Source organism: Malaclemys terrapin, chromosome 13 (genome assembly GCF_027887155.1).
Source record: "Malaclemys terrapin pileata isolate rMalTer1 chromosome 13, rMalTer1.hap1, whole genome shotgun sequence".
NCBI classification, from domain to species: Eukaryota; Metazoa; Chordata; order Testudines; family Emydidae; genus Malaclemys; species Malaclemys terrapin.
The window spans coordinates 24,794,161-24,807,748 of record NC_071517.1 but is presented as its reverse complement, the minus strand read 5'-3'; the positions used below and the strand labels follow the sequence as shown (position 1 = coordinate 24,807,748).

At 48.1% G+C, this 13,588-nt stretch overlaps 1 protein-coding gene across 1 annotated transcript in view; it reads left to right on the top strand.

Annotated features, from left to right (window-relative positions):
- Window positions 1-10,430, top strand: part of DNAH9 (dynein axonemal heavy chain 9) — a 404,651-nt gene extending 394,221 nt beyond the window's left edge. Inside the window, exons 68-69 of the mRNA XM_054048023.1 lie at window positions 645-1,034; window positions 9,048-10,430. Coding sequence (XP_053903998.1) covers window positions 645-1,034; window positions 9,048-9,275 — 618 coding nt within the window. The 3' untranslated portion in view covers window positions 9,276-10,430. The remainder of the gene's footprint in view (window positions 1-644; window positions 1,035-9,047) is intronic.
- Window positions 10,431-13,588: the final 3,158 nt, after the last annotated feature.

Genomic DNA, 13,588 nt, shown 5'->3' with positions numbered 1-13,588 from the left:
ATCATATTTTAATTTGTTGGGTGTTTCTTTGTTTTAAAATAATTAAATTTGACAGCACAAGAAGATAAGAGGACAGACCCACACTACAGAGTAACCTGTGGTATTCAGAATAGCGAAGGCTACAGGGAATGAGGGGTGATTTGGTACTGACAAATAAATGTCTGGCGGGATTTTCAAAACAGAACAATGGGAGCTCCTGGGAGTTCTCTCCAGCTGCAGTGATTGGAAGTGCAGAGCACTTCTGAAAATCTGGTCCTTAAAGACCTTCACCCTTGGAGAGGAAATAAAAACAGCCCAAAGAGCAAATGGAGGACATAGCCATTAGCTGAAAGCAATTCTGCACACATATTACCTTTGTGTATTATTCCACCAAGCATTATTTATATTGCAGGAAGGGTGAGAAATTGGGAGGGTACAGTAGGAAGTGTCCACAAGACAATCTTGAATTAATGAAGAGATCCCATGGTGTGCAAACATGTGAGAACCCCTGGGGTGCAGCATTCTTTTACACTTCCCAGCTTAGCCTCTTGTGTAAAGGTAGCTGGTGTTCAGTGTTAAACAGCTGCCATATTTCACTGAAGAGGTGGCTGCATTTCAGTAGTGTGTATCTGCTTATTATCCTCTTCTTTCTTCTTCTGCACCAGGGAGAGCTGACAATGACAAGCGATATGGAGAACCTACAGAATGCCCTCTTCCTGGACACCGTGCCTGAGTCTTGGACTAGGAGGGCTTATCCTTCCATGGCTGGCCTGGCTGGCTGGTTTGCTGACCTGCTCAGCCGCATCAAGGAGCTTGAGACGTGGACAGGAGACTTTGTCTTGCCCTCTGTTGTGTGGCTAGCGGGATTCTTCAACCCTCAGTCTTTCCTGACAGCCATCATGCAGTCCATGGCCCGAAAGAATGAGTGGCCTTTGGATAAAATGACTCTGCAGTGCGATGTGACGAAGAGGAACCGCGAAGATTTGAGCAGCCCTCCTCGTGAGGGTGCCTACGTACATGGTTTATTCATGGAGGGTGCACGCTGGGATATGCAGGTAATCTTAGCAATTGCTTGATGAGGAGACGAGTCATTGCAGCTTATACACTGTTCGGGGTGTTTATGGTTACAACTGAAGCCCATGTTCTCATCTAAGGGTGTGTCTACACAGCAGGTAGGAGGTGCTTCTCAGTGCAGATGGACACGTGTTAACTCTGCTCAAGCTAGTGCACTAAAAATAGCAGTGTGGCCACAGCAACACAGGCTGGCCACTCGAGTACAAACCCATCCCACCCCACCCCACCCCTGGCTACATACCAGGCAACTGGCCTGCATTGCCGTGCAGAGCTAGCATGTGTCTGTCCAGCCTCCCTGGGAAGCAGCCTCCCAGCTGCTGTGTAGACATGCGGTTGGCCAGTATTTCTCTTGGCACTCGTACTATTGTTGCATAACTAGGGAATGTCTACACATTACCTGAAGGGGGTGGGTGGTGATGCCCAACTCAGGTAGACATCTACATATTAGCTCTGCTTGAGCTAGCCGGGAATTACACCTCTCAGCTGCCATGTAGACATGCGCATCGAGACCACAGTCTCCTCATGACCATGACATCCCTGCACATGTGGATATTGCAGGGTCTCTGCATGGCCATGGTATTGCTGCACACGTGACCTACACGTGTTACAAGGCAAACTGTTACTGTACTGGTGCTGATATGCTTGCTACAGTCTCCTCTCTCCAGGGGCTCCAGGACTTTTGGAGTAACTTGTACCAGTTTACCACACGAGGGGTCAAGTTCTGCCATGAGATACACATGCACTCCCCTTCCCAGAGAACATATCAGCACCTCAGCTTGTAAAACCACAGAGCTAGAAGAATGAAGACAAGGGAGCTAAGATGTGAGTGGAGCTGGGGAGGGGGACTCAGGGCTCTTATCACCCCTCCCACAGAAGCTGCACTTTCAGTACTGTCACAGAGGCGGGAGTTGGAGGACCAAGCAGCCAAAATGCACCAGGTTTGTAATACCCTAGAATGGACCCTGCCCCAGATAAGCCTGTCAACTCAACAGAAAACAGTGGCTGGAGAGAAGCTCTAGAGCCCAATTTAGGAGTCCTGGGAGTAGCAGAAAGAGAATGGGATGGAACCAGCTTTCTCAGATCTGAGAGTCCCACGGATCCAAATGCAACTCCACATGTGGCCAGAACCCAGGATTCCAAGGACCCGCTGATGGTACCAACTTAGCTTGGACCAAAATGTCCATGGACTCCTCAGTCCAGGTGACAGAGTTAGTCTGAATGCTGCCATGGTGGATCCCACAAGAGAAGGGACTGGGTTTGGCTCCAAAGATACATCAGTCTTCAGGCATACCCTTCACCAAAGAGCTTCAAGGGATTGAGTCTTTGTGTAGAGGGATCTGAAAGCGGTCCCAGTGCAGAGGAGCGACTGGCCTGACCAGAGTGGGTATCAATCAGTAGGAGGCAGGACTGGAGGGCTGTATGCACACTCCCTACCCGCAGGAGCGCTCAGACATTGTTTGGTGACTACACAGCCAATCACATTGCTCCTAAAGTGTAGTGCATCGGAGCCAGAATCCTGAAGAACAATTGTCACTGACATTCCCATTGACAGTTGTCAGCCGCTGAGATTTCAGTCTGTAGAGTGAATGACAAATCCCCACCAAGACTGCTCCTGCAGGTTGCCACATCTGTGGTAGCATAACTCACAATTTGTGCTGTATGCAGGAATTAAATGACAGTGATTCATGCAGCTCTTACTCTAGGCAGCCTGTGTTACACTTCTACTGCCAATGATCTGTGAGTGAGCTCTGATCAAAGTGGGTCACTTACTTAGCTATGCTGAGTTCTCCCCTCCACCCCCTGGCATGGGGAAGTTTTTCTTTCAGTAGCAGCTCTTGTCAAGGTTCATAGACTCAACCTTGAAGACCACCTCTCTGACGGGGCTTGGTACTAGGATTCCGTGTAGAGAGGCTGAAGTCTCAAATGCTGAATCTCATCCTAATCTTGCAATTCAAATCAAATGCATTCCGAAGAGTTTTAAGCTTTTAAGTTTTCTCTCTTTAAAATAGGTTATCACAGAGGATGGGAAATTAGGAAAGGCTCTAAATGTGATCACCATCCTTGGAACTAGAACATTTTAGAACTCCCACCCTGAAGCTGAGCAGTGGCTTTTTATCTATAGTCTTCCTTCCTTGAAGTGACTATAAGAGGACAGGGAAAGATAAGACTCCAGGTTCCATTCCATCTCAGGGTGTGTAGCGATGCGCAGTGAGTTTGGAATGCTACAGACCCCAGGAACTCTGATAGTAACAGCAATACAAATGAACTGTGAGCAGGTGGACTTCCTGTCCTGTTCCAGATAAAGACTTCACACACTGCATAAGCTCAGACTTACCTCCTTGCTGGGTTTGGCCTTACTGGTAACTGAAATCTCAGTAACTGAACATACACCAACGTAAACGCACTTCCTGAATCTGGCTGTTCCTAGGGTTTCCTGCATCCTCGCTTTCTCTGCCCCCCATTCTGTCTGACCAGAGATTCTTACTCACCTCCCTACTCGTCTGGTGAAATTAACAAGATACACCTGCCACGATGAATCTGTGGAATATTCTCAGCAGCTGTGTGCAGGGTTCTAACCACTGCCAACAAGGTGGGTCCACAGAAAAGCCTGACCCCTTTGTAGAGCATGAGATCCTGATGCTATTGTAAGCACCACTAGATTTCAAGTGCCTGCAAGAACTAACTTTTTCAACTAATGATATCAACCAAGAGGGATAAAACAGAATAATGGATCCTTGCTTGTAGAACAGCTCAGCTGGGAAGAATGTTCTAATCCTGCCTTATTGAAAACTTAGTGAAATGGCTGCTGGTAGTTTTGCAGGGTTAGATAACATGGTGCCCAAAATGCCTGAGTCCTGTCGGGGCTGCAGCCTGCACCTTTGCTACCACTGCTGGAGCTGCAGCAGTGATGGATCACAGCTGGGAAGTTTGCTAGTGCAGCCCCTGCAATCATGTACGGATCATGCTGTGGTTCCAACTGCTCCTGCTAATTCTCACATCTAGGTAACTCTGGTTCAGTTCTAGTGATGTGTTCCAAAGATGAGCTCATCTTTTACAAATGTATGTTTCCAGTTATTTTGTTTTCTGTAGTTGAAAAGCACTGAACACAAACATCGATAGAACCATTCACAATCTCAGAGCATTGCACTTCCATGTTTTAAGAAAGAAAAAGAACATTTTAATATTTCATAGTTCACAGTGAACCATCAATCCCACATCTGACGGAGCTATTCATTTACCTGCATCCTAGTGCGGGCCAGTATAAATTAATGGATGAAGAATTAGTAGCACAGATGCACAGCCCATCTGGGCTATATATCCATTGCAAATTTATCCTCTGATAAGAATGACAACTGGTATTTAGAGTAAGTATTTTGAGGAGTTTCTCTGCTTTTAGAAAAGCTATTTCATGTTTAAGATGATACCCCCAATTTTATGTCCAGAAGAAGAAGATAAAAACCTCCTCTATAGATTTTTACTGTATCTATTTGTATTCGCACCTGGGCACCTTCCATTTATAAATCAATCATTATAAATAACAGCCAGCTTTAAACTAAGCCAAACCCACCAGATTGTACGGGGGATAAAATTCCCTGCTGGTGTAGCTCCACTGAAGTCAGTAGAGTTTCTGCAGAGAATTTGGCTAATGGTGCCATGAAGCTGATTAGACGCATGGTTTGGAAGGCTGCTTTAAGAGTTTTGGTCTGCTCACTGCATGCCCTGCAACTAGCCATAGAGAGCTTAATCCTAGGAGCCAACAGTGATCCCAGCCCAGGGGACTGTAATAATGATACCACGATGGGACAGAGGGGGAGAGGTGATCCTTCTGATAACTGGGCATTACTCCATTTGGTGCTTTGCAGAGCATACGTGACACACTGAATTGCCCTTGGAAGCAAATACGCGGCCACTGAAGAGTGCACTGAGCAATGGTGTTCCACGCTCATGGCTCCTTGTTGCGTTCACAAACAGATTGCTGCATTCTGTACCAGCTGATGCCGTCGTAGTTTTGTGTAAAGCACACAGCAATAAACCAGCTTGGGCGTTACAAAGGCTCCCTGTGGTGGGGTCCACCCTGAAGAGGAACAATCACAGCCTGCATTTAGCCTAGATGCTTCTAATAGTCAGCTTGGAGAGGAGTCATGGGGATGGTGAGGTGGCTCATGCACCTCCATAGTTCCTGACGAGCACATGTTTACAATGGGGCACATCCCAAAGGCTAAGACGGATGCAAACAGCTTGGCCAAACTCTTCCTGACCTATTTGAGCCTGCACCTAGGCCCTAGCCAGACAAACACTAGTCAAACAGGGCCAGCAGCATTCTCATTCAGGCTCCCGTAATACAAGCAAGGTCTGGAATCGCATTCCCCAGTAAATTGTGGATGGTATATTCCTATGGGCAGCTGCCTGCACATTGAAACGCGCGAACTGAAGGCTTGTGTCTCTGCTAATCATGAGATACCTGGTCCACCAGATACCAGCAACCAGCAATGCTACTCTACTTCCATGGCCTCCATGCTAGCGCCCACACTGGGTGCTGTCACTGCAGCTGAGAGCCCCAAAAATCTCAGGGTGGATTCAGAGGGAATACTTGTCAACACCTGCTGGTACATGGACTGTTATTTGTGGTTAATCTGATGTGGAGTTAACTTGGCAATCCCATTCTATCCATCTCTGAACCCTACAATCAACCCAGGGCAAAACTCTCCCACATGGCCCACTTGAGTAGCACAAATCAAGCATCCATCCCACTGCTGGATTCCGCCTGTCGAACAGACACATGAGCACAAGGGCACAGCTGATTCTCGGGCAGGCGAGCAGAGCAGTCACTTTTTCCCCCCCTCTGTTTCTTTTTCTTTTTTCTTTCTTTTTTTTTTTTGGCTCAGCCACTTGGGAGGCGTGGGAGTCACCAAAAATGTTTTCCATCCTGGCTGGCAAAATGGCTAGGACTGCTCCTGGCCAAGGGACAGGTCTCTCCCCCTGTATATCTCCTGCAGAACCCTAAACCGACAGGTGCTGATAACTTTCACCTGCCCCAACTTGAAATGGGGTTCTCCCCTGGCCTCTGCCTGCCCATGTCTCACCAACCCATGCACCCAGCATATCATCTCACCCCTCACACACACAACCTGTATAACCTGAGGTTAGAGGCAAGTCCAATTAAAAGGCAGCAAAACAGTGTGGATGGGGCTGTAAAGAAACCAAGAAAATTATATCAAGTCAATTATACCCCAACATGATGGCATGCAAATGGTGCTGTGTTAGTAGAACCTCTAGATACAGCCAGGAGAAAGGCGATTCATGCACTGGTCTAAAGATTTAATCCTGTTGCTAATATCCCCTGGTTTGTAGCTTGCTTTGGGCTCCCATTCCCATGTAACGTGGCAATATAATTTGTCCACCATTCCAACTAACTTTTGAGAAGGCAGAACAGATCAAACTGCTGTTGGAGAAGAGTTCGCCATCAGGATCTGAGAGACTGGGTCTCTGGGGACATCCAGGGCTGCTATGTAACAAGCGCACTTTGCTAGCAGTTAGGGACAGTTGTTTTCAAAGCAGAATTCATTTCTGATCATCAGGGAGATAAAAATGCAAATGAAAACCAGCCTGGAGATAGAACAAGGATAAGTGCCTTTGAGATATCTCAGAGAGATTGAAACCCTTGTCAACCTAGAAACGGATGGAATATTTCATGAAAATCTATTTCCATTATTGCCATCAATAAACAGCCTATCTGATCAGAATCCAGTAACAAAAAATTAAAAGGATATGTGTAAAAATAATAAACAATAACAGCACTTGCCATGTAGCACCCTCGAGAGCAGATGCAAGGATTAGTGAGTGTTTGTACAGAGCATTGAAAATATGAAGACCTATATAAGTTCTGTATTACCATTACTATCTTATTATAACAAATGGTATTGTTAAAATTAAATTAAGCTAGCGAGGTATGTGCAAGAGTGATTACTTTACTTTGCTTATTGCTAGGACTGAATAAATCACTAGATAGGTTCAGTCTCACCACACAACTCTGGTTTGGGGACATTTGAAATAAAATCATCTGTGAAGCTAATCTTCAGGGAGAGGCAGTCCCTGGAGCACAGTGAGGTATGAGTTCCTACTCCATATTTGTTTGTATTTCCCTCTCTCTGGCCTGCATTAGGCAGTTTATACAAGCTGTTCCCAGAAGGGGACTCATAGATAAATCATTTTACAGTTGGAAGAAGGGACAGTAGTTGCCTGAGAGACCAGAGTGGGGGAAGCAAACCAGCCAGTTTGACGTAATCCCCACATACTGGCTTCCTCTGCTGGGTCATGGCAACCTGCTGATGAAGAGCTGTGCTGTGCAGAGGACACCGGAGACTCACTCACTACAGACAATTCTCCGTCAGAATGGCCCATGCGTATCCCCGCTTTTCACATTAGCATCCCTGGTAGTAGGAGCTCAGATTCTTCTAGCAGGCAGGGCCCTCGAGGCCACTCAACTAATCCCCATGCAGGGTTCAGAATGAGCCTCCCAAAGCCCCTTCTCATCGCCAAGGGCACAGCGAGCTCACAGGGCCCTTGGTGCTCCCTTCTTGGGTCTGTTCTCTGCCCCTTTGGGAGCTGTGCTTTGAATACAGCTAATCAGCCAGGGTTTATATTAAAAACCAAACAGCAGCAGCCTGCTCAGCTGTGGGTCCCTATGGACATTGGCTGAGAGCCAATAAATAAGCTGCTTCCTCCCCCACCCATTTCTGGGTGGCGCCATCATTTCACACTGGTCAAATACAAGTTTATTAGGACATGTTTAACACTGGGCCAGATTTTGCCCTGAAAATACCCAGTGCAATCCCAGTGGGTTTCACAAGGTGAAAGTCACTGCAATTTGACACACTGTGTTTTCTAGTTTAGTGTATCAGAGCCCTGTCGATCCCATTGTCATGGGGAGTTTGCTCCTGTTGGTGCATAAATCCTGTATCTGAGATCAGGTGTGCATCAAGCCAGAGGAGAGGGGTGTAGGTGATGGGGGGAAGGACTGATTTCCTCACTCTCCCAGGCCAGGGGCATTGCTGGACACAGCCCTGCAGGATGGGGTCGTGTTCTCCAGGATGTGACTGGAGTGTTGCCATTATTCGTTCGTAGTGCATTTCAAGAGCAATAGCCAATAAAAGCCCATTGGTTACAACCTTACAGCCTGATCCTGAAGCCACTCTTAGTCTTTGCTCCAGCAAAGAGCCCAGCGAGGTCAAAGATTGAAAAACCACTGCATGGGGACTTCAGGATTTGTCCCCCAATCTTAGAGTCAGAATCCTGATCCGGGGCGGGGGGGGAATTGGGGACCCTGTGATGTAAGAACAGCTAGAGTCAGGATATAACTGCACCTTTTCCCTTTGAAAAAGCTACATTAGAGCGAGGCAGCTGATGAAAGTGGCCGGACACACGATCTTGGCACCTCCATGCATATTTTAACACCTACCGGAAGATGTTTTCACCTGACCGAAGTCACATGTTTACTTTGCACTGAAACATTCATGCCTGTCACCTCTCAAACTGACACTGGGCATCATTCCTGAGGTCTTTTCTAGTCAGACCAAACCTAGTATTTGAGATGCTCAATGTACAGCCATGCAAATTGGATCATCTCTTCCCTCTGGGCCTGGCAGGAGGGGGCGTCTGCACAAAACAGTGCTGTGTCCGCAGGAGTCCAAGTGGAGCAGAGATCTAATCTGGGGAAAGTGATTGGTGCAGGAGTGAGAGAGGGTGAGATGTCAGATGTCCAGAGGTTAGAACTGTCTGATATTTTACTTTGATATAATATAGTCTTCATTGGGCCAGGACACAAGAAGCAGAAGTTGTAAAAGGGCACAGACAGGAAGTAATACATGGCAGGAAACAGGCTGTGGAAGGAGCGGGAGACTGTAAATGATCATGCATATTGGGGACCCAGTTGGTGGTAAGTCTTGGCATTCTTCAAAAGTAGCATTTAAAACCTTTTCTTCTTTCCTCTGCAGACAGGGATGATGATGGATGCCAGGCTGAAGGATCTAACTCCAGCCATGCCCGTTATTTTCATCAAGGCCATTCCTGCTGACAAACAGGACACTCGCAGCATGTACCCATGTCCCGTGTACAAAACACGCCAGAGAGGACCAACCTACGTGTGGACTTTTAACCTGAAAACTAAAGAAAACCCTTCCAAGTGGGTCCTAGCTGGGGTGGCACTGCTTCTGCAAATTTAGGTTCTGATTGACACCGAGGTTCACCAACAGAGAATGTCTCAATGGGAGCTTTGAACCATTTCACATTCAAGCAATTTCTAAAATAATATGCGTAGAGGAAAAAAAAACCTTTGTCTTCTTAACTCTTTGAATGCGGGCATTTAGCAAGCTTGGCAAATGAATTCTTAAGAAGATGTAGCATGCAGTAGCAGATGCATCTATGGGAGAGGCAGTGTGGCCTAGTGGCTAGAATATCAGCGTAGGCCTCAGAAGGCCTAAGTTCTATTCCCAGCTCAGTTACTGAATGACCATAAGCAAATCACTTTATCCTTCCAGGCCTCAGTTTCCCCACCTGTAAAAAGGGGATATAATACTGACCGCCTTTGTAAAGTGCTTTGGAATCTACTGATGAAAAGTGCTGCATAAGAGCTAGGTATTTTTTATATATGTGACTGGACACTGTGGCCAGAGCCTCAGCTGCTATAAATCAGGGGATTGCCATTCATTCAATGGAGCTACGTGGATTTAAACCAGCTGAAGGAATGGCCCCATATCTATCACATCCAGAGGATTAAAGGGCTGTTAGGCTCAAATTTGACCTAATCTATATTTTTCTCTGTGTAGGTTCTGATCCAAAGCCAGTCGAAGTCCGAGGGAGTCTTTCCATTGACTTTGATGGGCTTTGGAGCTGGCTAAATTGAATAAGCTTTGTAATTCTTTAGACTCTGTTTTTTTTTTTTTTTTAATCCAACCCAATGTTTCAGTGAAGTGTGAAGAAAAATTCCGAAAGCCAGGGAGCACAGTACTCGTTAGGGGAATAAATGATTGTAAATGATGTAGGATTCCTCACTGATATCTCTTTAGACTCTAGGAACACTGGAAGGAGAGAGAACGCCGCCAGGCTATTAATGAATGAGGGAGATGCAGTAAAGCAAACCATTTCAGAAGGGTGAACATTTCCTAATAAAATCTTTATTCTTGGACTTGCCTCTAGAACTCCCATTTTGTTTCTTTTGGCCTGAAATATCAACATTATCCCACTACGCAGGGAGTATGAATCGTGTGTATGACATGAAAGACCAGGGAAAGTATGCAGGTAGTTGCAGTTTAGAAATATCTCATGATCGCTACTGCAAGGGCTAGATTCACAAAAGGGTATGCATCCGAAGAAGTGGGCTGTAGTCCACGAAAGCTTATGCTCTAATAAATTTGTTAGTCTCTAAGGTGCCACAAGTACTCCTGTTCTTTTTGCGGATACAGACTAACATGGCTGCTACTCTGAAAAGGGACTTAGGCATCTTACTGCCACTTTAGGAGCCCAAATCCCAGAAGCTCTGCCTCAGCTACCCTGAACCCTGTAAGCACCTAAACTTGCTTAGCACTTAATTTTTGCAGCAAATGGTTCTGCCTGTGCACGTGCGCACTGCAGCCCCACGCCAGGTGACCAGAGCCCCAGAGTGAGTCAAGAACTGGGGGAAGATAGGCGCTCCTCCACCTAACTGATCTGGAACGTGAGCTTAGAGCACACCTGCTGGACTGGGCCCCTATAGGCAAGCTTACACAAAAGAGCCAACCAGGTGCTCCCTCATAACGTTTAGCCCATTGATCAGGGCACTCACCTGGGGAGCCCCAGAGGGGCTAAGTGATTTGCCAGCTTTCAGGGGCATGTCCTAACCACTGGGCTATGGGATAGTCAGATGTGGGGCTCCCTTGGCCTGCTGTAGATTAATAATGAAAGAGAAAGAGCATAAATATGAGCCTGACTCTAGGCTGGGGGTTAGCACACTCAGCGGGGAGACCCAGGAGCCAGTCCTCCTGTTCCAATGCCTTTTTTAAATTATTTATCCAGCATGCAACTGATTCAACAGGAGAGACTGGGAGATTCCCCATCAGACTAGCCCAGAGCCCAGGAGCTAGCGTACTCACTGGAGAGGTACCAGATCCATAGTCAAACCCTTTCTCCCCTGCAGCTGCTGAGGGGACTTGACCTGGGGGTCCTTGAGAAGCTGTAAAGAAGGGCCGCCACTGCCTGTGAAGCAAATGGTGTAGGCACCTACTCCCATGGGCAGGCTCACAGCTGAGGGAGGTGCCTCCCTGTGGCCCAGACATAGGCACCAAACTCTGTGAAAAGGGAAGGGTGGGGCTCGGTGCACTCCCCTGGGCTTGGCACCTCCCAGAGGATCGCTGAGGTGAGGAAAGGTCTAGGGCTCTGGCTTTTGTGAATTGCAGTCTAGGTACCAGTCTGTCCCTGTGCACTGTACTGGGAGCCGGAGCGTTGTCTAACCCAGGCTTTGTGAATCCTAGGGATTTCTAGGTGCCTAAAAGTTAGAGATGGCAACACCGAGTGCCACCGCACCTACATTTCTTTGTGAGTGTAACCTGAAGCGGTTAGAATCGGTGTAATCCTGTGCAGCAAACCCAATGACCTTGCTGACTATGTGTTAGATCACACATAAAACTAGACTGGTGTTTAGGTTGTAAAGTCAAGCACAAAGTCAGGAAATGCCAGAATTACGGGTTCCCAGGCAACCTTACCTCTGCCCCCGTCTACTTACACCAGTCTTCAGTCACATGATCAGACACTTTTCCCCCTCAAGCAACCTGCCTAATTCCACTGCTTAGTATTTTTTTTTATCCTCATCATTCAGCGTGTGGCTTCATGCCGTCTTTTCTGCCACTATCCAAACCCTGCACAAACTGTTGAACTGCCTTATGGGCATTTCTGGAAATGCTTCATCACAGCTCGAGTATCTTGCAACCCTTCATGACTTTGGCCTGGATGCACAAAAGAAGGTAGGTGCCTATGTCCCTGCTTTAGGTGCCTAAGGCCCAGTTTGGGGATCAGTGTGATGCATAAAACTCCCACTGAATCTTGGCGGAACCTAAACTCACTTGACCCCTAAGATTTTTGCAGCAAAAGTTCCCTCCGCACCTATGTTTCTCCCTCTGGGCGTGTGCAGTGCAGTCGTCCTGGGGCTTATCTCCCGTCTGAGCCACAGAGCAGGTCTCAAACTGAGGTAAGCCAGGTATTCAGCCGTGTTGCGTGCAGGGCCTGGTCTGTTGGGTGTGCTCAGAGACTGCCTGACAGGGTGGGCCCCTCAGGAAACATCACACAAATCACAGCGACAACTTCGCTCATAATGCTTAGCCCAGTGGTGAGGGTCCTCACCAGTGATCACATGGGAGAAGGGATTTGAACAAGGATCTGATACCCCTCACAGAAGTGCTCGAAGCATCAGGCTCTGGGCTATTCTGTGGGGCTCCCTCAGTCTCACCGGTTGAAGCTGTTGCCCACTGGATAAATAATGAAAGAACTAGTGGAGCAGGGGGCCTGGATCCTAGGGCTCCAGGCCGTGGCCTTGCAATGGTTCAGAGAAAGGTCAGACCATGCAAAAGTTAAGGAACGCCTGGTTGAAAAGGGACCCTGTTGGCTCCAGACAGCGCAGCTGACCGGACACTAAACGTCCGGTTGGCGGGGCTAAAGCAGGCTCCCTGCGTACCCTGGGTCCACGCAGCTCCCAGAAGCGGCAGCATGTCTGGCTCCTAGGTGCAGGGGAAGCCATGGGAGCTCCATGCGCTGCCCCATCCCAAGCACTGGCTCCACAGCTCCCATTGGCAGGGAACAGCAGCCAATGGGAGCTGCGGGGGTGGCACCTGCAGGCGGGGGCAGCATGTGGATCCCCCTGGTCCCTCTGTCTAGGAGCAAGAGGGACATGCCATCCGCTTCCGAGAACTGCCTGAGGTAAGCGCAACCTGGAGCCCACACCCCAAACCCTCTCCTGCACCACAACCCCCTGCCTCAGGTCAGAATCCCCTCCTGAACCCTAAGTCCCTTCCAGACCTTGCAACCCAATGCCCTGCCCCAGTCCTGAGCCCCGTCCCACACCCACACTCCCTCCCACACTCTGAACCCCTTGGCCCCAGCCTGGAGCTCCCTCCTTCACCCAAATCCCTCATCCTTAGTCCTACCCCAGAGCCTTCACCCCCTCCCGCACCCCAACCCCCAACCCGGTGAAAGTGAGGGAGGGTGTGGGAGAGTGAGCGACGGAGGGACAGGGGTGGGGCCTCGGAGCAGGGGCAGGGCAAGGATGTTTGGTTTTGTGCGATTAGAAAGTTGGCAACCCTACCGCCAGCATGCTCATGGGGGTGAGCTCTGTCTGTCTCTCACTTTGTTAAAGAGTCATTTGGGCCAAAGAAAGCGAGTGTAAAGACACAAGAATGCCCTGGTAGTGTAGGGGTTAGAGCCTAGTGGTGTAGCTATAAAAGCCTTAACTTTTGCCTGGCCTGACATCTCTCTTTAATACTGCAAGGCCAGAGATCTGTACATTCACTTT